At 37.9% G+C, this 25,813-nt stretch overlaps 1 protein-coding gene and 1 long non-coding RNA gene across 6 annotated transcripts in view; both read left to right on the forward strand.

Moving 5' to 3' along the window:
• The window catches only part of HECTD2 (HECT domain E3 ubiquitin protein ligase 2), a 45,582-nt gene extending 29,639 nt beyond the window's left edge, over positions 1-15,943 (forward strand). The window contains exons 21-23 of one of the 2 annotated variants that reach the window (XR_004498101.1): positions 14,433-14,639; positions 14,845-15,184; positions 15,656-15,943. Coding sequence is in view for 1 of the 2 variants with exons in the window: in XM_015633609.3 (XP_015489095.1) it covers positions 1,785-1,905 (121 nt within the window). In the remaining variant the exon portion in view is untranslated. Of the gene's footprint in view, positions 1-1,784; positions 4,339-14,432; positions 14,640-14,844; positions 15,185-15,655 lie in introns of those variants that run through there. The other variant, XM_015633609.3, reaches the window with a different exon arrangement.
• A 599-nt stretch (positions 15,944-16,542) lies between these two features.
• LOC107207110 overlaps positions 16,543-25,813 on the forward strand; it is a 45,483-nt gene continuing 36,212 nt past the window's right edge. For 2 of the 4 annotated variants that reach the window (XR_004498126.1, XR_004498127.1), the window contains exons 1-5: positions 16,543-18,303; positions 21,416-21,578; positions 22,141-22,276; positions 24,909-25,214; positions 25,573-25,635. This is a non-coding gene — a long non-coding RNA (uncharacterized LOC107207110). The remainder of the gene's footprint in view (positions 18,304-21,415; positions 21,579-22,140; positions 22,277-24,908; positions 25,215-25,572; positions 25,636-25,813) is intronic. The other 2 variants (XR_004498129.1, XR_001522616.2) reach the window with 2 other exon arrangements.

Here is a 25,813-nt window from a genome sequence, read left to right on the forward strand (position 1 = left end):
GGTAGTTATTTATAGGGATTATTTACATGTTTTCAATTCAAATAAATAATTTATTTAGTCATTCTTAACATGATAGCTGACCTAATGAAAATATACCTTGAACTACCGTGAATTTTTCTGATTTTTTTTAGTTTAATGGAATTATTTCTAGCAACCCAGTTAATATTTTTTTTTAATTCTTAAGACTGAGAAAGTCAGTTTAAATAATTTGAAAGCTGTATAGAAAAACTTGCTGCTCTGAAGCTTGCTGTGAAGCAGTAATTACTGGCTTTACTTAAATTTCTCAAACACTTGGAGTAATCAAAATACTTAAATGGAACTATATTTTTCAAAGTCTGAATTTTTCTGAATTTTCTGTGAAGAGCTGATCTAAAGGCATAAACATAATAAATTTTTAGGTTGTTTTAAACTTAATTTATCTCATTACAGTAGTATTTCTAACATTTTCTCAATGAGGTAATAACAGGTTCCAGTAACATTAAAGGAACATGAAGATCAGATGAAAAATGAAGAAAAATCAGTCAACATTGAATCACTCTATGTTCCTTCTGTAAATTTTTCTTTTTCTTAAAAATGAGAAAATGTGTTTTGAAATAGTGTGCATTTTAAACTGCTCTAAGTCCACGTTTTGCAAGATAATTGTTGCTGTCAGACTGCCTGCAAAGGGATAAATGTAGACACCATCATCATATTGCTCACACAATAGGATCAGAAAATGCAATAGCAACAAGAATTGGCAAATTAATAAAAGCTTCTCAACTTTTCCAATTCAGAAGCCACTACTCCAGTCCGATTAACAGACCTTTGCTGATCATTTAAAGGGCAGGGAGGGGAAAGTAACTTGGGTTTCCAGATCTGGGGGTTCCACTCTTTTTTGAGCATGTTTTCCAATGATCAAAGGCCAAGTTGGTGCCATTCAAAAGACTGAGGGATGTAAAGAGACCTAGAGGCCTTTTGAGTCACATGATAAATTATGTGTCTAAATGTAATATATTTTCCAGTGTATTTTCCAAATGACAGGTTGAGCTTCAGCTCATTTTCTTCTTCTCTCTCCTCCCCAAATTATCAGCTGTAGGACAAGTCTGTGTTCTCAGGTGTGTCATCCATGTCACTTTAGAATTTAAATGGCAAGAAGTTCGAGTAGCTTTTTATTACCTGTGGCTCAGCAAATTAATCCATTCCAGTGAGAAACAAAGTTTCTAGTGTTTCCATCAGGCATTCCTTAGCTGTATCTGCAATGCATACATTCAAGTGCTTTCTCAGAAGAAACTTGGAAGTTTTGGTATAGCTGAGATCAGAATTTGTGAACTGTTGTTTTTCCAGCATTTCAGTCAGTTCTGCAAAGCTCTCTGCTGAACTCTGAGTTCTGTATCCTCACAGACACATAACTGTGGTTGTTCTAGGTGTGTCTGTACCTACTGCAGAACCCACCTTCCTTTTCCATGTTGTGGTTCTGACTATACCCAGATATTGTGTTTAGAGAAGTCATGTGCTACCTGGAGTTTCCAGGAAAATCTGGAAGGAGATGTTTCCAATTTGAAAAAAAGAATAAAAGATGGAGGAGATAGTTGCAGGCAAACAAATTCATCTGAGGTACTTGTGACCAGCAGTGATGTTACTTGCATTCAAAAAGAACTTGAACCAACATTGGGATAAATGTTCTTTTTATAGGATTTCTCATTTAAGAAATGTTTAACTGAAAATATATAGGCAATTGGCAGAATTCTGGTTCTATCACATTATTCTTAAATGTGTTTTTCTGAATATTTTTTAAATAATTTTAGGTTACCTGTGGCCCATACCTGCTTCAACCAGCTTTGTCTCCCTCCTTACAAGAACAAGAAGGAACTGAAGCAAAAGTTAATCATTGGCATTTCAAATGCAGAGGGGTTTGGTCTGGAATAAGATTAAATACTCCAAGAACAGCATTTTTATGTAGCATTCACTCTCTTCTGATTGTGCCTTTAAGGTTTTCATTGTTATGTCTCTTGATACTGTGCCAGTTTTAGCGCATTTAGATAATTTTTTTAAATTAAATATTAAGTGTATGGGTTTTTTTCCTGAATGGCAATACATTTGCTGCTTGCTTTGTCACAGAAAGTAGCTTTCTTTGTACAAAAAAGCTCTTGTCTGTTTGATAAACGAAACACAACTAAGACAATTCCCAAGTTTTAGGTTTTTATATAGCACTTTATTGTTATTCATAATTCATTTACATCGAGGTATCCCACAGGGAGATAATATACAGAATATTTCTTAATTAGTTAATCCCAGTGGTAGATAATTTTCAATGAACATTAATAATAGAAAAAATATAACATCAGCATGTAGCCATTTTTTTCACAAAGGCAAATAGGAATTTTAGTCTTTATAAAATGTACGTAGTTTTATTATTTTGGTTTTCCTTCTCAGTGAAACCAGATGTCTAAGAAGTATGTAAATAACTGCCTGTTAAGAAATAGGGTTTTGATAGTGCCATTTACTGCTAAAAAATTATTTTTTATGAATATGAGGTTTTAGATGTTGTATATTCAGCTTTTACACTTGACTGTACAAGAGTGTTAAAAGGTATTTTTTCAGCTTGAGGGGATTCAAGTTCAAGCTACAGGTATTAAGGAATTTGTAAGTTCATTCTTAACAGCAAACTAGCCAGATCTACTGTAGCATTATAGTAAACAAAACTAGATATTTAAAATAAATTCCACATCTGGTGAAATGCTTTAGGAAGATAATTATATCCACAACAGGTGGAAAACTGATATAGTGTATCATGCTATCATTTTTTGCAGCAACTTTGTTGAAAGTCTTAAATAAGCTGTGACAAGTGAATACAGTAACATTCCTGAGGAATGTTCCAAGTTTCATTAACATGGAGACCAGCATTTAAAAATGTTTTGTGTTCTTCACTGTACAAACTTCGTGGAAAGAATTATTGGTGTGTCTGCTCTGAGTTAGTAAATTAGCAGCTGGGGAAGAAATTGTTCTAAAATACTGAAATAATTGTAAGTCTGGGTTTTATTCATAAAATGGAAAGAATTTATCAGCATGCAGTATAGTATTTTTAAACATAAACAGCTACTGTGTGTTCAGTAGATTTTTCTTTCAGCTGAATAAGGCCCAGATCATTTGAGAAACTTTGGCATCTAATTTGTCAGCTTTCCCCATTTACTTCTGCTGGGGCATGGATGCATAACTATCTTGTAGTGTCTGTACTCAAATACTATATTAGTCTTCTTTCTTTCTCTGTATTATTTACATACAGTCAACTGATTTACAAGTGATGAACAAATTAATCTGTCTGATTCATGCTTTCAAAACTATTCTGGATATTCTTCAATAGCTAAGTGTAAATTTTATTTTTTTATTTCTCCTAGTAAAGTTACTGGTGATTTTACTGTTTTATTAAGGCAGAGATAATATTAGGATATTTTAGAATATTTGACACTGTATACATAGTGCTGTCATTGAAACCAGTAATAAAATTTCCATTGGCTTTGGCCTGGAACTATACTAGGTTAGCACAAAGCACGCTGAAAGCAGCACAGAAGAATTCTGTATTTCTACATTGTATCTCCCAAATGGAGATTTTAAAATTAATTTTAATTTGCAGGATTTCAGATGTTGAGAAATAAATTAAGCTTTCACTGTTGCACTGAATGAACTAGATAGCTGCAAGCAATGTTAAATTTCTAACACCTGAATGTTGATGTAAGTAAGAAATCTGGAAACAAATACCTACTGCCTTTCCTCTCTTTGTAGAATTGGATTCATGAAAGGTTGGCTTATGATTAAATAGCTATACAGTTTATCTGAAAACATGGCAAATTAGCCAAAATATTTTTTTAAGGCTTAAACCCACTTTTAATAACTATTTATCTACTATTGTTAAAATAAAAGCTTTATCTTTTCTCCTTTTCACTGAATTGCACTTTGCCTTCTGTTTAGTTTTATTTATTGAAGCTTTTTTTGAGATAATGTGTAATATTACCTCAATTCTAAAAATGCTATTGTATTTGCATTAGTTTTTAAATCAGATTGTCATTCAAAGACATTTTATATATTTCCTGATGTTGATAAATTAAATAGTAAATTTTGTATTTGTTAAATGAAATCATTACACTGTATTTATGAAATAAGCCTCTGATAATTTTAAAAAATTTATTCAGTGGTGTTTTGTTCTTGTGTCTTGCCCTGTAACCCAGCAAATCTTTTTTTATCTCCATCATTGTTTTGTACTGTACAAAAGAAATCTGGTTTGTATAAACTTGTTCATTACTAAGTATCTATTTTTATGTATCAAAATTGTCCAGTCATTAAATCAAATATTTCAAATGCTGATCTCACTTGTATAATTTCAGATTTCCAAAATTGGTCATAATGGGTTTAAAATTATGATCAATATCTCTGCTCTTGGTTTATTTTTCTTTTGAGAAGTTTTCTGTACCATAACAGTCCTGCTAAAACATTGCATGGCTCACAGAAAAGAAATGGTTCTTGAAAAGAAACTAAGTTTCAACAACCAAATATACACCGAGACTTATTTTTCATATTTATAGTCAAAATTACAGGTGTTCTGGTGCCTCCCATGGTGTAATAATGCTGTAAAATAGCATTTTATGGATCCTCATCATGGAGCAAGCAACTGGAGTTGTTCCATGTGGAGAAGAGAAAGCTTTGGGGCATGCAATTGCAGCCTTCCAGTACCTTACGGGGGCTCATGAAAAGGAGGGAGAGGGATTTTCTATTTGGGCAGATTAGCAGCAGGACAAGGAAAAATGGCTTTAAACCGAAAAAAGGCAGGTTTAGATGAGATGTTAAAAGGTTCTTCATTCAGAGGATGGTGAGGCACTGGAACAGGTTGTCCAGAGAAGTTGTGGATGCCCCATCCCTGGAATTATTCAAGTCCAGGCTGAATGGAGCAGTGAGGAACCTGACCTAGCAAATGGCATCCCTGCCCATGGCCAGGGTGTTGGAACTATGTGATCTTTAAGGCTCCTTCCAACCCAAACTAGTCTATGATTCTGTCATTCTAACTTAATTTTCCTTAATTTTTTTACTACCTCAGTTGCATGGTTACATGGAGGTGTAAGAAGAGGCAAAGCCACAAGCTGTTGTATGGTTTATCTTTTATGGTTTTTTGCCTAATTATAACATTAAAATCAGGAGGGACAAGTAACAACAACATCATGCTTTCTCACGGCCACAGGTCCTGATCACAGAATTGTTACATTTGTACCGCTCAAGTTACCTACAGATGGCAGCAGAGATGAAGATTGAAACTAATTAGAGGTCAGACTTTCCTCTTAGGTAACAGTAAATATTATAAATGCACATAATGAAGAAAAAAGTCATGTCTTAAAAATTCATATCACAAATAACTGCAGGTTTGCAAAGTCTGAAAATATAAAATGACTTTTAGCAAACAAATATGGAGAAAGGAGAAGCAGCTTCTTGGATGTAGTGCTGCGTTTTGAAAGTGACTCTCTTTCTATTAAGAGTTCCTAATGTGCTTTTGGGACCAATGAAAGATTATGGCAAAACCTCAGAGAGGAGATTTGTTATACCTGATCTCTGACCAGTCAATAGCCTCAAGACTGATTTTTGGAAAGAGATTAGAAAGGCTGCTTTGCCTTGTGCTGTTTCAGATAGGGATCAGATGGCTGGCACTGGAGGTTAAAATTGAAATACAGTATTTCCTTTTGCTTTTTTGGCCAAAAGTAGTGAGATTCCTTCTCTGTAGTAGTAGTTGGTGTTGGTATTGGTTGACTTGCTCCAGAAGCAAGTCCTATACCCATTGTTAATCTTCATAGCTGTGGTATTTCATATTCTTTCAGAACTCCTTCCTGAAAAAATGAAAATATCTGAAAGGTCCCTCAAAGCCTCTGGTTTCATGTCCTGACTGTCAGACAACAATGTGTTTCTTCTTCTAGAGCTCCTACTTTTTTTCCAATAAATTTGTTTGGATCAAGTAATTTTTCAGTCTATTTCTATTTTTATTTTTTCAGGGTCTGTACTGGTGTTTTTGTTATTGAAGTTCCTTGCACTTTTAAATATTCATGTGTATAAGAAAATAATAATGAGATGGCTTGGACTGCCACAGCTGTTTCACTTGTATTAGAAATGTTCTAATTAATAGTGAAGTAACTTTTGTTGTTAAATTAACGAGCAAAAATGGTCCCAGTGCTCTGCACCTTTCAAATTGTTAATTAAATTCTTACTGAATTCTTTGAACCCCAATGGTTTTATGTAAAACACAATTGGTCAAGGAAGACTGAAAGATTTTTTTTTTAGATGATCTGGTGAAGCAGTTGCTCATTAGACACTGGAAGGGTGGGAGAAGTTCACATAAGTTGGGCAAACTAAATTCATTTCTGGACTCTTTTGTAGCACTAGAGTCAAGTAATGCCTGTATGCATTATCAAAGGATATATCAATTAATGTCTTGTGTCTTCTTGTGTCTACTACAGAAAGGCTTCATTTACCATATTTCTTTTTGGCATCAATTTAATGATTTGGTACTTGTAGTGGGTGAGACTTTTACTTTTTGATGCAGTATTTTCTTCCCATGAGAGGCGTCCTAAATTCTGTAGATATATGATGTTCAGGTTTAATTTAAGGGCTTCCTGTTTATTTGCTGCTTCAACATGATTTCTTATTAGCCAGGAGAGATGAATCTGTTCTCAGAGTCATTAGTTATCTTCACACCAGGCTCTCTGGCTGCTGCAATTCCATGGTTAATAACAATCCAGCCCCCACTGGCATTACCAGAACAGAACTATTTGTAGCTACGTTATGTAATTCAAACATCTTATCAATGGGTGACTTTACTCAGTGTACATTCAATCTCTGCTCTAGCAGATTAATTTCTTTTGCTATTTGTTTTGTATCAGTAGCAATACTGTGGAACTCAAGAACTCTGTTTTGTCCTCTGGAAAACCCAATCCAGCTGGATATAAAGTAATCAAACCACAGTCATTTTTGAAAGCCATAGGGTTTAAACTCAAACATGTGGGTCTTGGTTTTGGTTTTCTTATGTTGAGTTTATGTAACCTCACATTCCTGGTTTCCAAAGAGTGTGGTGGCAGCAAATGTACTGCTTGTGTCTTTTAATAATTGGCCTTGATTAGCGGTAATGTGCCACACTAGCAAAGAAAGTGCTTAATTTTGTCATCTTGCTCATCTACTTTAAAGAGGAATCTTTTCCCAAATCTTTCTGGATTCCAAGGTGGAGAAGTATCCTGCTCAGATACTTGAACACCCAGACAAAACATGTTTTGAGATATTAAATTGATAATAAGTCTTTAATATTTGTTAATAGAAAATGTATTTAACCATACCAGATAAGTAAAATAGGGGTGAGCACACTAGCAGAATAGAAGAAATTTGTTTCCTTAATATTTTGATGGAATTATGGAATTGCTTTATAGTTGGAGAAATCTAATTTTATTTCCTTACCTGATGAAGTCTTCTTTTTCTAGAGCAGAATATCTTAGGGAGTTTATGAATTGAAATTACTTCCTTTAATTCAATAACTGTGTTAGATAAAGCTAAAATTTGAGTAAACTATAATATTTTCCTACATGCACCTCTGTGTAGTGCTTATTGCATTGTCTGATTGGACTGATATCAATAAAGTGTTCTTCATCATTTTTCTTTTGAAATTCCAACTTTCTGGGCAATTTTTACCATGAAAGAAAAGCTTTCCCAAGCACTGAAAGCACTCAGTTTCCATCCAAACTGAAAGTTCTAAAGTAATAACAGACATTTGTTACCATTGCACATAAAAAAGCTTGTTGCATTTTGGTTTGGGTGGTTTTGCTTTAGGATCCAAAATCTATTCAATATCATATTTCTGCATATTAGTTGAAAAGCATTAGGCTGTTACATCAAATGGCACATTCTGGAAGGTGAAAACTCTTATTTCCAGTAGCTTGTTCTACTGGAAGTTACTGAAAATATATGAAAAGCATTCCAAGTCAATAATTGTTTACATTGCTTTGTTAGTTGCCAGATAGGGGCTGAAATCTCCTGGGGTATTAAAACTAAGCTGTGTTTTAAATACCAGGGGGATGTTTGCTTTCTTCCTATTGATAATCTCCTAGCCCAGTTTCTACTGGTGATGGGTTTCACAGCCTTACAGGGGATGTTTTCATATATATCTTACACTGACAAATTTAATACCCATTAATTCTTCATTTCAAAAAGGGAAGTCAGTTTCTTCAACAGTCTACAATGTTGGCCAAGAAGTCTCAGGTACAGAACTAAAATCTCAATGAAATTAGTTTAGAAATTTAGAAATTAGTTTTATTTTCCTATACCAGATTTTAAACATTAAACACCATCCTATAATCAGAGGTATTGAGATAACATCAACAACTGTGTCTTCTGTTCCTCATTCCCTGGTTGGCTTCGTGTGAACTGCTGTAGGCATGTAACAAAAACAGGAGATGTGTTAGGAGTAAGTTTTTATGTGAAAGTGATAGTGTTGGAATTTTTTTATCTCTGCTTACATCCCCATGTGGTAGCTGTAGTTGTGTGGTTTTCATTTGTAACTTTCCTATTCTATGGTGCAAAGTTTATCTTCTGCCCTTTCTTCTCAATTTATTTGTTGCTGGCTTTATTAGTAGGGCTTATTAATTCTATATGACATAAGCACAGCTGCTATGCTTAATCATACATTCAGTTAGCATTTTCATACTTGTAGGTGTACTGGGAAGATGAAATTGCTACTTTCATGCAATGCAACCAATCCTAGATTAATTTCTCCTGTCATTACTTATAGCAACAATCTGTATTCTTTGTATAGTTCTGCTGCCTTTCACCCTGTTCAAGATCTACTGTCATTCATAGTACAGTAGATATGTAATTGAACAATGATAAAGAAATAGAGGCTTTCACTTTGAATTTTCCTAGATTAGAAAACCATTCCATTGGTTATTTGTGACCATTTTTTCTAGGTTTGGGGGTTTTTCTTCTCTAGGTATAATGTTTTATTTTGTATTTTCTCAAAACACAGTGTAACTTACACAGGGGAATTTAACAGGCATTTTAGAACTGAGTTGTCATTTGCACTCATGAGTTATTTGGCTTGTCTGTCCTTATCCTAGCTACATGTGATGTCAATCCTCTATTTGCAGCACATTTTCATAAATCAAAGTGATTCTAATATTAAGGAAGAATACATAGATATAGCTGCTGCAAAAGGATAATAACTTTGGTCTCTAGGGTGCAACTTGTGTCTCTGCCTCAAGAAAAAAAAGAAAGGCAGGTTAGAAACAATGGGTTCAAAGTGATGGCAGGGGGACATGGAGAGAATTGCTGTGCTGTTCTCTCTTCTTTGAGGAGCTAGACAGATGCTACATATTGAAGATATCTTGGGACAAAAATACCTGAGGGATGGAAAACACTGCAAGCTTCAGATCAGTCATTGCAACTCAATCTGCTCTTCCTTTTTGTTGCCACTAGCTTGTTATTTGAATTACCTTGGGGATGTTTGCTTTTTTCTCTACTGATCTTGTCATAGCCCATGCTTGCCTAATTTCTATTAGTCATGAGTTTCTTCTGCTTTGAATGTCAGAATTGAGCAACTGAGCCCCACATAGGAGTGAGAAAGAAGCCAAGGCTTGTCTTGCACCATATGAAATCCCAACCTTTTCAACAATAAGTAGAAAGCTGAAGAGTTTAACAGAATCTAGTCAAGTCTGTCTAGAGGGACCCATTTTTAAGCCAGCCTGATCCATGCTGGTGGGAGACATTGTTTGCTGAGCCAGCAGAGAGGCTGCAGCAGGGTTTGGCAGTGAAGCAAGTCAGCTGCAGCCCTTCCCTTCAGCTCTGAGTGCTTCCCAGTTTTTCACTTTGAAGTCATTGCCACTTGTTTGTGTCACTCAGTCAATGAAGGCTAGATCACAGCTGAAGCTCTCTGGGTATTTTGGCTCAGTATTCCATTCATGATTTCCCAATCTTTTTCAAACAGGTTTTGCTAGAATTTGATAAGTGGAAATGAGCAAATAAATTTGAAATTGATAGGATTAGTAGGTCAAATACTATTAATTTATTTTGAAGAAAATAATTATTAAAAAATCCCCTACAATCTATCTGCCTCTTTTAGGTTTCACTTGATCATGCTTTGTAGTATGTGGCCACAGAGCTGTCCTGTAAAATACCCTAAATGCAAAACCCTGAAGTGCTAAATTTCTGCCACTAGCATTCTTCCCTAAGAAGTTGCATCTAGATATCTCTGTGATTACTTCACTCAATTTGAAGCCCAGTTTCTTTCCAAATCAAGGGTCAAAGGAGAAAAACAGCAGGAAATGCTTGTGTTTCAGATGGATCAGGTACTACTACCAAGTTGTCAGCCAGCTGGTTGGTGACTTTCCTTGAGTTTTTTAAATCAAGACAGTTTTGGAAATGTACAACATTGATGTCATTGCCTCATTTGTGTCAGTTATTGCAGAATAAAAGATAAAACATCTGCACCAAACAGAATCTTAGAGCTTTTTATTTGTAATAGCAATGAATTTTTCATATAGTTTATCAAACCTAAAAGCAGTGATATAAATTATTGTAGAAATTTATTGTTAATATCAGAGCTTCATCACAATTATTGAATATTACCAGTCCAAAGCAGTTAAATAAAGTAGTTTCATATTATCTTAACATGCTGGACAATATATATCCACTATAACTTGTAAAACTGGGTAACAGCCTTTCTCATCTCCCTCATTTTAGCACAGGCAGAATGTGAAGACAGAAAACACCAAACCACATGTTGGCAACATGCATATAAAGAGAAAATATTTGTTCATTTTTATGTATGTAAGGGCAGTTTTTTTGGATTTGGATTTTGTTTCAGTGGATTTATTGGTATGGTTCCCAGACTGCCCATAAGCAGAGCACAGGCTGGCTATGGTTGAAGGAAATTAAACACCGAGGTAATTCTAGGGCAATGTTCTACTTTGTAACTGCTCCTGACCTTCAGCATTGCATCTAGCCCTTAGTGTAAGTGCTTATTTCACCAATGACTTACTTTTGTAGCAAAGGTGTCTGATTTTTGCAGTAAGATGTTATAGATATATTTATATGATATACATCAGAAATTGCATTTAATAAATAGAGCACCCATAAAATACATCTACAGGCTTTTTCATACTTGCAGTTATTCAAACCTATAGCAATTATCTCTTTGGTATTCAGACCCCACTAGAGGCTTTCATTTGATCCACTGTTGCTGATAAAATTTAATGGCTAATTTCAAATTATGAGCTTTGTGGGGAGAAATACTTGATTTACAAAGTGAGGAAGGTGCCATGCTTTTCTGCCTGTCCCATTCAACACTCAGGTGGTCAGAGTATTTACTAATGAGGGGGAGAATCTGCATTCTGAAGGCAGGACTTGAATTTTTGTTGTCCATAACCCTTGAGTTCCTAAATCTGTGGTTTGAATCTGGCAGAGGGAGGCTGGTCCTCTCTTCCTCCAGATGAGCATACTGAGTCACTCACAGAGAATAGGGTTCTGTCATGAGTGCTGCATGAGCTTTTAACTTCTGTGGCTGCTCTCAGAAACATCTCCAAGTAGAATAAAAACTTCATTTCTGCTTCAGTGGGAACCGTGACTTTCTACTTCCTCACCTCAGGAAGATAAAATAGCCCCCACTACACTTTTGTTTTATCTTGGGACCCCACATGGAGTACTTTTTCCAGCTGTGAGGGTCCCAACACAAGGACATTGACCTGTTGGATTGAGTCCAGAGAAGGGCTACTAAGTCAATCTCAAGTCTGGAGCACCTCTCTCATAAAGACAAGCTGAGAGTTGGGGCTGTTCAGCCTGGAGAAGAGAAGGTGCCAGGAAGACCTTACAGTACAGTACAGTACTGAGGGGCTACAAGTGAGCTGGAGAGGGACCTTTGACAAAGGTATGAGGTGATAGGACAAGAAGAAATGGCCTTAAGCTGGAGAACAGGCTAGATTAGATATTGGGGAGAAATTCTTTACTGTGAGGGTGGTGAGACACTGGAGTGGGATGCCCAGAGAAGTTGTGGGCTCCCAATCCTTGGAGATGTCCAGGACTGATCTAAATGGGGCTGTGAGTAACGTGGTCTAGTGGAAGGTGTCCCTGCCCGTGTCAAGGGGTTTGGAACTAGATGATTTTTAAGGTTCTTTCCAACCCAAGCCATTCTGTGATTGTGTAATTTGATTGCAATCCTTGTTTCCTGTAAATATTATGATTTGTTAGCTAAACCACATATTAATAGTGCTCAGGAGTCATGCCTGAAACTCTCCCTCCCAGTCACAAGGCAGGTGTGAACCATGGACAAAAGGGCCCGAGAACAAGAAAGTATTCTGGGAAGTGTGGTAAGTCTAAAAACTAAATTACCATTCTTCTTCATATCTCAGTGTGCAATTTTCCTGAGCAATGTGCAAAAATAACAAGCCAGAAATACATTATTGGCTGAAAATACAGAGAATACTGTGAAAGCCATCCTGGAAAATTGTCCAGTTATTACATAGCTTATTACTAACTTCTTTTTTTATTATTGAACTCTGAAAATTACATGTTTTATCCTTATATCAGCACTACAATCTTTGGGCTCCAATGAGCCTTCAAGTCTTCATAAACCTCTGAAGAAGCCTGGACCCTGAAGGACTGGAAGGATTATTTTCTCTGGAGGAACTGCCTTCTCTCTAGAGAGCTCTGGTGTTGGGTCAGGCTTTGAGCTCAATAGCCACTGAGTGGAGCAGGCAGGGAACCTCTGCATCCCACACTCACCCGCCCTTCACATCGGGTGGGGGATTTATTTCCTCATGCCAGTTTGTCTTCTTCTATGAGAGAAAGAGGCCTTATCACCAATTCTTACTGTTACTTTTTAATATTCAAGTCCACATCCCACACTGGATAGTAATTCTCTGTGAACAAGCAAGATTCTAGGCATCCTAAAATTACCACTTCTATAACATATGGGGAGATTTGTATATATAATTTCTTAGTGGGTATTTGCAAGAGCCTTAGCAGCCAGTGAAAATTTATGAATTCTTTATAGACCATTTCTTCTGCAAAACTCTCTACTGGGTTGCAGATAATTGAAAAAAGAAGTTTAATTGTTTTTTGCAGATTTAGTTAGTAGAAAAATCTTTGCATTTCAAGTGCTGGAGGAGAGCATGCTTATGGCACTTTGAAACTCTTTCCATCACTGAAGAATAAACTATTTTGCACAAGATCATGTTCAGATTTGAACCCAACCTGGATTTCATGACTTCTGGTTCTCTCTTCTACTCATTAGCTGGGTTTTTTCATATGGGTAAATTAAATACAGAAAGCTTTGAAAAATACTGTATTGAAAAATATGCATTTTGAGCCTCAATGAGACTTTGAATTTTTAATATGCTGAAAAATTCTAAGCTGAAAATAATCCTTTTTTATTATAAAGCTTCAAGCAATTTTGCAGAGATAGGTGTTGAGAATGCTGTGTCATTTGCATTATGGCGCATATCCTGTTAAAGGACTTATTCAAGCCCATAAAAATGATCACTGATTTCAGTGGGCTCTGGATGAATCCCATACTTGCCAACTTGTAAAAATGCTGTCATTACAGAACTCAAGTTTTGACTGTAGAAATTTCAGTTTGACAACTTGATTGGCAAAGACTTTAATACAACTATTTATATACTCAGTGGTTTACAAAAGATGTTCCCCAAACTTAACAACTTCATCATTCTTTCCTTATGTATAAAAATCATAACTTTGCACATAGAATTGCAATCTGCACAATGAAAAGGCATATTTCAATCTTTATTTTCTAATATTTCTCCCCTTTATCAAACTTGAATGTTTTGTGAATGTTTATATAAAGCATAGAGTGCACCAAAACCACATGAAGCTGTTATCCCCTCTGTATATTCTTAAATTGCCTTATTATTAAGTTACTTCTTATAAACCCTTGGAACACAAATACTTTCAGTTTTAATTGAGGAGGTGTTTGTTTTCAGGTAAATAGCAGTCCTGTAGGTTTTCCCCTCTGCCTTGAAGTACTATTGCACCAAACATTATGCATATTTTTCAAGGAACCTCTCATTTTTTAGTGAACTGATTTTTGTCAAGACAAGGAAAATAGATTCAAATGGGCTTATAACTCTCCAATCTGTGGGAGAGACCATAATCAGCTGCAGGAACACTGTGGTTCTGAATATACTGTGAAGAAAAAAGAAAAAACACCACGAGCACTTTTGTGTCTGTTTCCCATGGGTATTTATGCAGCGTACATTTAAACCATTTTACATGCATCCTATTCAGTTGAGAACTAATAGTATCATAAATGAGCTGTTCCAATTCTGTGTTTGGGCTTAACTGTGCCTATTTATATTCCAGTATAACTCCCCTGGTTCAAGATGAAGTTGTGCCTGAGGTGAGTTTGACCATTCTATTCCATTCCATTCCAGGACTCTGTGTCACCAGTGTGCAGCTGCCCTGAGGATGTGACCGCTGCAGGAGGTACAGACCTGGCACTGATCTGCAGGTAGTGCCTTCCTTACAAAGACTCTCTTGCAAAACTGTTGACCACTTTTGAATGTTTATTTTGGAATGATGAGCCTGAATGAATAAAGTAAATCACTGTCCAGAATGTTTAACCTTCGCAGTTTCTGCAGGTACGTGTTTGTATTGGTGTCTCAACATGGGTTTGTATAAATCATCACCTTTAACTTCATCAAAATCACATTTTGTAAATACTTCTAAGACAACAACAAAAAATAGACTACTTTTCCAGTCTGTTTTTCCTATTTATTCTGAAATAGTTGGGTGTTTGTCCACTAATCACTTGATCTGTTGCTGTTTTTCCCTCTGTTTCAATAGGGGATGAGGTGTTTGCCAGTTGTCCTCTAAACTTGTTGAAGAACTTTGACTTGGTCCAAGGCAAGAAATGCTCTTGATAGGTTGGCATGGAGTTCATGTGGAGAGCTTGCTGGAGTCATGTATATTGTCAGCACCAAGAGCTGTAATTCAGAGTATTAGCAAAAAGACATCTATTCAAACAAGCAGAGCCATCCTCCATCCTAAAGGTGCAAGTTCACACTAAGCAGGAATCTGCCCGTATCTCCACATAAATGTTCACTTCAGTCTGATGTTTGCCCAAAAGAGTGTTGACACTTTAAGATATAAAAAAAGAGTCAAGAAATCTGTTCTTAAAAAACCTGTAAGTATTTCCTCTGCAGGAACATACTCAGTCTTGCGTTATAAATTTGTTAACCATTGTTAAATATTTTCTTTATCTAATTCTAATTCACCACCGAATTACCTCTACTTTCTAAATATAATAATGCATTCTTTAAGCACAGAACTTTCACTTAATGCTGGCATTTGTGTATTGTGGACATCAGACTACTTAGAGTAGAGTAACCAGGTGTCTGGCACTCGCTCTCTAAAGCTGGGTTTTTGTGGGCTCTGGCCCCACCAGTGGTCTGCTTCATCAGTAGGAGCTTTCTCCTGGCAGAGGGCTGTGCCTTCAGTCCCAGTCCCACAGTTTCACAAAACTCTTCAAATGGAACTATAATTTAATTTACCTTTATTTAATTTAGCTTTGTTAAAGATGAGCTCTCTCTTCTTCAAGGGTGAAATTGCTGATTTTGAGAAGGAGATTATTTCCCTTGTTTTGTGCTCTTTCAAGACTTCAGGTAACAGCCCACAGGGGAGGAATCCAACATTGCTTCTCCAGGATGGAGCCAAAGTCTGTTTGTGAGCTGGACTGAATTTGCAGCTGAAGAAACAACTTCTTGTGCCAAGGCTATCAGCTGCCCTCTCAGTAACAAGGCTCTGGGATTAATGTGTCAGTGTGACTTGGCAATCACAGGCATGCTTCAGGCAAGCAAAAACGCTGTTTAAGACTACTCTTGAGCACCTTTCCAATACTCTTGCTGTCATGTCTCATTGCAGACAATTCTCTTAAAGGTGAGCACAGCAGCTTGCAGAGAGATGGGGAATAAAGCGAAAGAAAGAACAGTTCATGTTCCTTTTACCTAAAATTTCTGACTTTATAAATTTAGTTTTGCATTAGGCCTTGTCTGTGACAGCAACTGCCTCTGAGCATCCATGAGCAAAGCAGATTTGGCTGAGCCCACTCCCCAAGGCTCACACACTTCTTTCTGCTGTAGTCAGACTTCTGAGCATGAACAGACAGATTAAAAGGGAAATGGCAGACTAACTAAAGTACCCTTTTCTTCCCCTGCATATTCCCAAGTCCTGTGTTGTTACCAGTTCAGTAAAACAATGAATGATCACAGGATTCAGAAGATTACAAAAGCCAACTCATCTATCAGGTGCCAGGAAAAAAAAGAAAAACTGAATGAAAAAAAAACAGATTACTAAATGGAAATGGTTCATCTGCTACATGAGCCATAGCATATCATAGGAGCCTGCCCTCTCCTCTGGTGCCAGTTTACTGCTGAGGGCAGAGCATCAGCATCTTGAACAGCTGATGGCAAGAGACAGCATCTCATGCAAATTGTAAGGTCATGGATATGGCAATAAATCTGCAAGGATTTCAGTAGCAAAGCCTGTCCTGTTTCCCTAGGGCTGGTCATGTTGCTAAATTTGATCTGAAAGCTATGTATCTGTAGTAAATTATCCTTTCCTAAGCCCTTTTCCAACCTCCACAAACTTTCTGCAAAACCAGATGGGGATTTAACCACTGTTCTGCTTTTTCAAGCCTGCCTCAGGATTAGTATTATAAAAATCAAATAGGAAAGTAATGAAAGTACATCTCGTTGGCAAGGTACGTCTCTGGGGAATAGTCAGCTAATGCCAAGATTAAGTTCAAAGCTGATACATGCATGATAAGTCTGGATAATACAATTTACAAAATTATATCATATTTTAAACTCAGACTGATACATTTTGTGTGTCTGCCTTCTCTGGGAGATGAGTATTGTGAATCACTGGGGTACCAAAGTCCTTCTTTCCAGCAGCTAGACACTGGATGTGTTTATGCCAACCTAGCAGACCATTAAATTCCCATCTAGGAATAGTAGGCTGTTACATCTACTGGTATATTGGGACTGGCAATTGGCAATGACTAATATCCCTAATACTTTCATCACAGCTGGAATTGTATGGATAAAGATACAAATCTAGCTCTGAATGTAACTCATGTCCTGCTATGAGGCATAAATATGTTTGTGGGAACTTAGATGACAATGTTCATCCCCATTGCAGGTGTCTTTAATGGGTAGCCATAAAAAGATACAAAGGTAATTATCTTTTCTATCTTGCAGTACTTCACTGAAGTGCATTTGCAAGGTAGCAAAAACTGTTTCCTAAAACTGTTCAGTTAGAACAATAATAATGAATGCTAAAGGTGAACTCTCATTCAAATATGAAATTGCTGATTTGCAGAAGGAATGATTCCTCTGGAAATCTTTATGTAAGGTCCAAATTATAATGTATTGCTTTATAAGTGGAATTTTCAGGCTTGCAGAAACCTCTAGAAGGAATACAGGTTGAGATGAAAAGAACAAGTAATAGTTCTTGATAAAATTCTTTAGACTTCACATTATAATTTCTGTGGGACTCTTTCTGTAAAATTCAGTCTTCATTTTTGTATTCTGTGAGATTTTTTCCATAAAGTAATTACAGTTTTTAGGTTTCTTTTGCTATTTTTCCTGTTCTTTTTTACTTCTCACAGATAGTCATGCACCTTGGAGAGTAAGTGCAAGTGATTTGATGGAAAATGAAGGGGGTTTTGTGATGAAGGAACCGGCCTGAAGCTCCTGAGACCTGGCAAGGGCTTCTGTGCAGAGCACCTGGCTCTGTATCAGAGCTTTTGTGTGATCCAGAGCAGGCAGCAGCTGGTGCCCAGGAGCAGCCCTGCAAGGCTTGTGGAGCAGACAAGACATATTGGACATGGAGCCTGGCTCTGGGCAGAGCTTGGTGGCTCCACACTGTCCCTCCCTGCCAGCCAGGAGGTGCGGGAGCAGTCCTGGTCAAGCCTGGGAGCACCAAGCTGCTCCTGGTGGGACCACAACTGATGCTTACCCAGGTTTAGGCAGAGTCACCAGCATCCCACTCCTGGGACAAGTATCCCCTCCACCACCTGCAGCATGCACACAGCAGCACCCACCCACCTTTGGTAGAGCATGGGGAGTCCCTTTAATTCTGTCCCTTTCCCGGGAACTCATCCCAACCACAGCAATATTCCACTCACTCTCCATAGCTTCTTTCAAGACTCCAGTGATGCTCTACCCATCTTACTGCAGCTCCCAGACAACTCCAGAACACACCTGAGTAAATGAAGGCAGCCACAGACCTCTCTCTGATAAGGTTAATGTGATTATTTTGCTTTTGGGTTTAGTACAGCTGCATAGTTTGTGTGTGACATGACTTTTGCAAATATTGGTGCACTTTGTTATTGTTCTGGTTTGAAAACCAATAACCTTTACCTTGGAATTATGATATGTTGTCAATTTTCTCAAGTGAGACTGCAACAATACTGGTAATTATTGACCCTACAGTACATCAGATGATCTCCCTAGGCTTATTTTTCCATATGAAAAAGTGAGAGCAATGCAGGGTTTTATAAAATCTCCTGATACTGAAGGACAGCAGATTGTGGTTGCCTTTATTGCTTGCTAAATGGTCAGGTAACCTCACCAGCACTAACCTTCCCCAGAAACATCATTTCTGGATGGAGATTATTATTTGTTTCAAGAATGTCTGTGTATCTGAAAGGAATAATAATACACTGAGTAGAATTAAGATAATGCTGAACTTAGAACAAACATAGCTGAGATTTCAGCTGGGGTGAGACTATCTTGATGCCAGAATAAACACTCTAGTTTTACTTTGGCCTTCCTTTGGAAAAGCTAACTGCACACACATAGTTGCCAGCTTCTGTTGGCTGAGTTGACACACTTCTTACAAATATAGATTTAACTCAGCCAGTGATTACAACAGACTTTCTTTGCCTTTATATGGTTGTTTCATGTTTCTCTGCATCTAGCTCAGCCCACTCTCAATAACATCATCACAGCCTAAGAAACATACTTTGTGTTTCTGGGCATCCTTTGCAATTTCTTGAAAGAGTGTGGCACTCTTGAGGGGTGCTAAACCTACCACTTCTAGTCAGTTGTTGAAAGCTGATAGCATCAATAAAGAATTATGCTGATAAGTATTAGAGCAGCCCACTTTCCCTCACAAGAAATATGATGTTCTTTATCACCTTACCCCAAGATTGATCCATATTCAGCTTTTTTTAAATTATTATTAAAGTATCAGACTTCATATATTCATGGAATAATTATTTACCAAAACCTTCACCGTACTTAAGCAGAGGGGTGTCCATACTTCCAAATAAAGTTTTCCCCAGGACAATGGTCTCCAGGACTATTAGCATTGTATTGACAGAGCAAGAAAGTGCAGCCTATGTCCCTATATATTATGGTTGTTTTTTGCTGCAAACCAACACAAGCTCATGACTGTTTTATTTCTTCATGGGAAGCTTTGCAGAGGGCAAATAGGATAACTGAGTTCTGAGTCTGTGAGAGACAGCATAATACCACAAACTTGCAGCCAGCCTCAACTTCTATTATTCCTGGGTCAAAGCAAGGGGCTGGAGTGCTAGAGTGCTGCTCTTGTTCCTTTTTACCAAATTGCCTTTTTCCTGCCACCATTTCCTTACCACAGTGGCCCTTCCTGCTCCTCAGTGCCTGGTGAGGTGCAGTCAGGTTTGGCATACCATTTGCTGTGACCCCAGCACAGCTGCTAGAAACATTGACAGCATGAAATTCCCTCTTTTCAGTCACAAAATTCCCTAAGGAGGGTTTAATAGAACCAGAACCAGAGCAATATAACTCCTGGTGTCTGTGTTTTGTGTTTGTGGTGTGGATCCTCTCTGTGTCCGAGTTCGTATCACGGCTGTGTAGATCTGAGATAGAAATGTTCACTGCTTAAACATAACTGACAATTTTTATTTAGTGTGATTTTATTTAGTGTAACTACCCAGAGCTGGCTTTGGTTCCAGTATGGCTGGATGAGACCTGTGGAGTTGCACTGTGTGAACAGGTCATCTGTAACACCAGGAAGCACTTGCGCTGTTTGCAGGGGAGATTGTGTTTTCTGTGTCTAGAAAGTGAATCTATTGGTCCACATACCAGCCTTTTGGAAATTAGTTGCAAGGTATTTCCATATGTAATAGCTAGTAGGTATGAAGAGAGAGTGAAAGCTACTTTGATTTAATTTTTTTGTCAGTATTGCTTTTAAAGAAGTTTAAAAACTTGCATAGAGGCCAGTTGAAAAACTTGCTTGAGGAGGCAGGAGAGGAAGGGAAGGCCTCTAGTTCATGACATGAATTTAGTTCATTAAACTTCAGAGTACTTACATTTTTGTTTGCCAATTGCTGAAACAACCCCTCTCTTTTAGCTGAGAGGAGAATCCAGGGAAGGGTGTTCAAATACAAAAAGCACAGAGCCAAGAAATGGTTTATTGTGCTGCAGCAGAGTTGTCCTGTGTGTTTATGGAAAATATTAGTGGGAGATTGTGTTCTAAAATATATTAATAAGAAGAAGGTTCTCACATTTCAGAAACATTTCATGCAGCTCATTTGTGGCACAGGATTTTGTCAGGATTTCTCCCATAACCAGACAAGTCATCTCTGCTTTTTGCTGCAGAGGTCACAACAAAAGCTTACAGCTTTGTCACCACCTCCTTACTTGCCTACATCAGCTCTTTGAGTGTTATATCCTAAAATCCAAGTTTACACGTGCTTTTGAACCAGGCAGATGGAATTGAAGCACTATGTATGTGTTAACACAATTCGGTGGTAGCTGTTAATTTTACTGAAAGCAGAGGTTCTTCATTCTGCTGGAAGTTTGCTCCATTGTATCTCCAACAGAGGCTGAAATTTGCTGCAGAACTTCAGGAATCCCTGTAACATTTTGGTCATGCCTAGGGACCCTGTGCCTGAAGTAGAGGAGTTCACGCTCTCAGTCCTGGGATAAAGCCAGCACCTGATTTTAAAAATATAAACAAACATAAAGTTGAACCAGTGACACTTATTTCCAACCTCTAAAACTACCAAAGAGCTTTCACTGCTGACTGTCTTTGGAATTAATGATAATTGGATTTAAAAGTGGTAATACTTTGCTAATAGGATAGCAGGAGAAATCTGTGTCAAACAAGGGGTATAGATGGGGTGAATACTGACATTCACAGTGGCAGCAAGTAACCTCTTAAAATACTGGCATTAAAGAGGAGCTGTTAGGGGGGTTATTTTTTGAAAGGACAATCTGAGTTGATGTTTTTGAGAAAACAAAGCCTGAGGCAATGGTGACATGCCTTGGGGTCATCCAAAGTGGCTCAGGATGGGGATGGGGAGGAAGCATGCAGGGCACACAGAAAAGTGCCAAGTGCCAAGAATTTGCTCCTTTTCCTGAAGCAGGAGGATCAGCCATCAGAAGTTTAGGAAATCCTGCCACAAATGAAGAAACATGTTCCAGACAAAACTTTCTTACATCTGCATTATTGGAATAAACAGTAAGGAAAATGGACCGAAAAGATGTGCCTAGTATTTCCCTTCACCTTCCCAGATGCAAAGCAAGGTATGTACAGGGCACATTCAAGTTCCCATTTGTCAAAGTACTACCTAGAAGAGACTTTTGAAGCTCAGTGTGAACTAAAATTCTCTATTGCATAGCTGCAGTTGTCCAAGTCTGGGCTCTGTGGTACTTTCAACACAAGCTGCACACTAAAAAATGGTACTATTGTATTGGGGAAAGGAGGGAGATGAGGGAATGAGAATACCAGTGCCTTCACATCCCAGCTCCAGCAGGGAGATCTGTGTCTGCAAACAACATTCATTGCTCTAAGTTCATCCTAGGAGAACTGAGGAAGAGGTCTGATTTCAGCAGCCCATGCAAGCTAAATGAGAAAAGGCTCTGCTGTTGGTTGTTCAGTCCCATCGTGAAGTCCCCAAATCAGCCCATTAGACATTTATTAATTAGCATCACTATAGAGCAAATATCTTTTTTTAGTAAAACCTGAAAAGTGCCTTGGCAATCCCACTTTAGGTCTAATCTAGACCTATCATTAGAGTCAACTTTCATTGAAATTTCATGGAATTCTTATTGGTTGTTTTTGGTTTGTTTTTTTTTAACTTGAAAGGTGTTCAAAGAGGACAGAATTTTTAGTGAATTGGATCCAAGAGCCATTTCATCATGCTCAAAGCAGATGTTATCAGGAAGGATCATTTGTATTGGCAGTCCTTCAAAAGGTTACCCTCTAACCATGCTCAAATCAGGTGAGTCCCAGAGAGCTCCTACTTGATTCTGGCCATGGCTTTGGAGTCTGCAGCCACCCAAGCTAGAAGACAGCTGTTAAATTTTAACAGACATTATAGTTTCTGTTTGATCTATTAAACTTAGGTAACCTCTGATTGGTACATACATATTTTTAGACATCAGCATATTAGTAAACACATGAAAGCTGATCAAAAGGTATAGTCTCCCCTAGGACTTAAATACAACTTTTTTAGTACAAAATTTGAATGGTTTCATCTTTAATGTACTGTAAGATTCTGGTACATTTTTTAAAAAACAGAAAATGTTATAAGTTAGCAATTCTTTTTCTTTTTCATCTCCTCTCCTCTCCTTGAAGGAATGAAAAATTTTAAAAGAACACCAATAACAATTATTTTGTACAATTTGTGAAATACTCTATGTGCTGGGCAGGTGACCCACTGTTCAGCAGCCCAGGAAACTGGTACAGACTCTGCCTGTCATCAGATTCAGATTAAAAAAGAAATGGTGGTGCTTATTTGCACTTCTTTTACAAAATGAACTCTGTGGGTGAACCACTTAAACAAAGCACCAGTCCTAGCAAATAATGTTGGTATTTAATTTACTCACAGTGGGTATTTAGAAATTTACTCATGTGAGAGAGCAAGTTGTGCCCTTTCTGCACTCTTGTGCCAGGGCTGCTGCAGCCTCTCCAGTCACTTTTGCTTGGGGGCTGGCGAGTCTGGGGGTGGGGAGGAAGGGATCTGGGACCCAGTGCAATTGTAACTGCAAGAAATGTTGTTTAAATTTCTCTTTGTGCATGTGTGATACCTTTGTTTGCTTTTCTGTTAAACAAAGTTGCTTTGAAGGGTAGAGGGGAAGGCAGGTGAGATGTCTCAGACAATTCTGAGCCCTGATTCTTACAGATTCAGAGGTCTGTCCCAGAGTGCTCCAAGGCATTGGCAAGGCATTGTCTTCTGTGGGGAGGAGGATCTGCCATGCAGTCCCATCTCATGGGCAGGTCCTGAGATTAGGGTGAAAGGCTGGAATCACATAGATTACAAATGGCATCTTCCCCACATCTAGAAAGGAACCAGAGGCAGCAAGATCTTTTCATATGAGGGAGGCCTCAGCTCAACTCTAAGATTTTGCTTATAGGAAAGAAAGGTCAAACATACTTGGTGGTTTTAGCAAAATTACTTTAACTTCTTTTCGTTTTGAAAAGATTCAGCACATATTTAATATAGCTCTTTAAAGCTGAGAATCCTCTTTCCCTGATATCCCCAATCTTCCTTCCTGAGCATCAATTTTCTGAAACACACCACTTTGTCTAGCTTGTCACTGGCTGAACATTAGTTATTCTAAAAATGCCCTCTTTGTGTCTGAAGGTATTTGGTCTGGCTGCCTGACAGAAGGCTGTGAAAAACAGCCCCCAGCTCTCTCTTGGTCTGTCTCACACCAGTGTGGAGCCCAGGCTGGCACTGCCCAGGCTGTCACTACCCAGCTGTCCCACAGAAGATGCTGACAAGCTGTAGCACCTTCACTTCTGAAAACTGCCAGAGTCAAAGGGAAGGATGGGAAGGATATTCTGCTTTTCACAGAAGCTGGACATGCAGCAAAAGGGGTGCTGTAACCTGAACATTTGCAGCACGATATAGCTGGACAAAGAGGCTACACAGACCCAATCAGAATGTTATCTACAAGATAAATATTTGAACTGAAGCAGGCTCTTCAGGCCCTCTGTTCATGTGCCACACACTGCATGCACTGGCAGCTGTCCCAGTGACACAGTGAGCTGGAATTGTGCTGCTCAGGTGCACGTGCTCCCACACTCTGAGCTAGCTTGGAACACAAAAGGTCTTCATGAGCTCCAGTTCTGTGCCCATAATCATGATCATCCTCTGTAGTCAGAAGGAAGCAGGCACATCTTCCACAAATTACTGAAAGAATTACCGAAGATGGGCATTGTGGTTACAGCTGTACTTTGGGAGATTTATTTTTTTTTTCTTTTTAAAAAACCACAGCCTAAGAGATCCACCAATACTTTCTCCCTGCAAAGACCAATCCTGCAGGGCAACCCAGGGAGAAATATTGCTTGTACAGGGCTTTTCTTTTGCTATATTTTCTTTTTCCAAGGTGCTTTTATTTCTTCAAAGATATATTCATGGTGTTCAAAAGGCATATACACTGGTCTTCCCACTGTAGGATTTTTCTACCTGGTGACAATGCTATGCAAAAAAATATATTTTGCATTTTTTCAGTTTTCTGAGGCCAAAAGAACATAATAAAAATCATGAGATGGAGGATGCACCAGGAAACTTAAATTCACTGGAATATAGGTCCCATTCAGGAATGTCTTTTATGAAGTATAAGAATATACTTTATATAGAATAGAGCATTAAATAAAAGACCCTCTTCCTGTTTAAAGCCATTCCCCCTTGTTCCATCACTATATTTAGAATAAAGTCTAATTTGATTTTACAGTTGGTATTGTTGTAATGTCCACAACAGTCCTTAGCAAATTACTCCAGCAAGTCAAATGGTCAAAACTTTGCAATTAACTTCAAGAATTTATTATCAGCTCCTATTTCTTGAATTCTGTACCGTGGATAAGTTTCTGGTCCTTCTATTCTCATATTTCTGATCTCTGTGCAGGTACTGAGGAATCACAAGAGGTGTTTGTTGCCAGGGACCTCTGGATGCTGTCAGGTCCAAATCCTCTGCTCAGAGCAGCTGCAGCCAGGGCTGGTGCCCAGGGCTCTGCTTGGTCCAACTTTGGGTGGATACTCCAAAATCTCTCTGGGTAACCTGTTTCAGTATTTCACTACACCCTAGTGAAAAAGTGTTTTCTTATGTTTTAGAGGAATTTCCTATGTTTCAGGTTTTGTCCATTTCCTCTGGTCTTGTCACTGCAGAGAAAAGTCTGGCTCATTCTTCTTTCCTTCTCACCACAACTATCAGGTATTTATCAAAAATAATACAATGTCCAGTTAATTATTCCCTGTGACATCAAATTCCTTTCAGAACACACTTCTTTCCCTTTCAATGACCACTGCCTGGCTTCTCCCAGTTTGGACAAATTCATTCCCATTTGCAAAAGTACATTAATCATTCATCTTATCAGCTTGTGCAGATTGAATTATAGGAGTGGGTTTTCCTCTTTACGGTTTGCCAATTTCCCATTTTCCTGGTAAATTGTTGTAAATGAATTTCAATTTTTCTATGTTTGAGATTTGCTGAAGTGGTTCAAGTGGAGGACCATAGCAAACTTGTTTAACTCTTGCTCTGAAATCCATGTTCTGTGTATCTGTGTAACAAGGGAGAAGAGTGGGAATGGGAAGTGACACAAGAAGAAGGGACACTGTTTGGATGACTGAATTTGGTGAGAGACTTGGAAGTTCATAATAATAATTTTCAGTAATTTATTATTCTTATTTGGTGATTCTGTACTAAGAGCAGATTTTACTTGCAAGATCTGGCAATGAGATGGTTACAATTTTTTAATACAGCTTTGTTATTCAAAAGAGAGATTAAGATAGAAATGAATTGACAGTCTACCC

This window comes from Parus major, chromosome 6, assembly GCF_001522545.3.
Source record: "Parus major isolate Abel chromosome 6, Parus_major1.1, whole genome shotgun sequence".
Classification (NCBI taxonomy): domain Eukaryota; kingdom Metazoa; phylum Chordata; class Aves; order Passeriformes; family Paridae; genus Parus; species Parus major.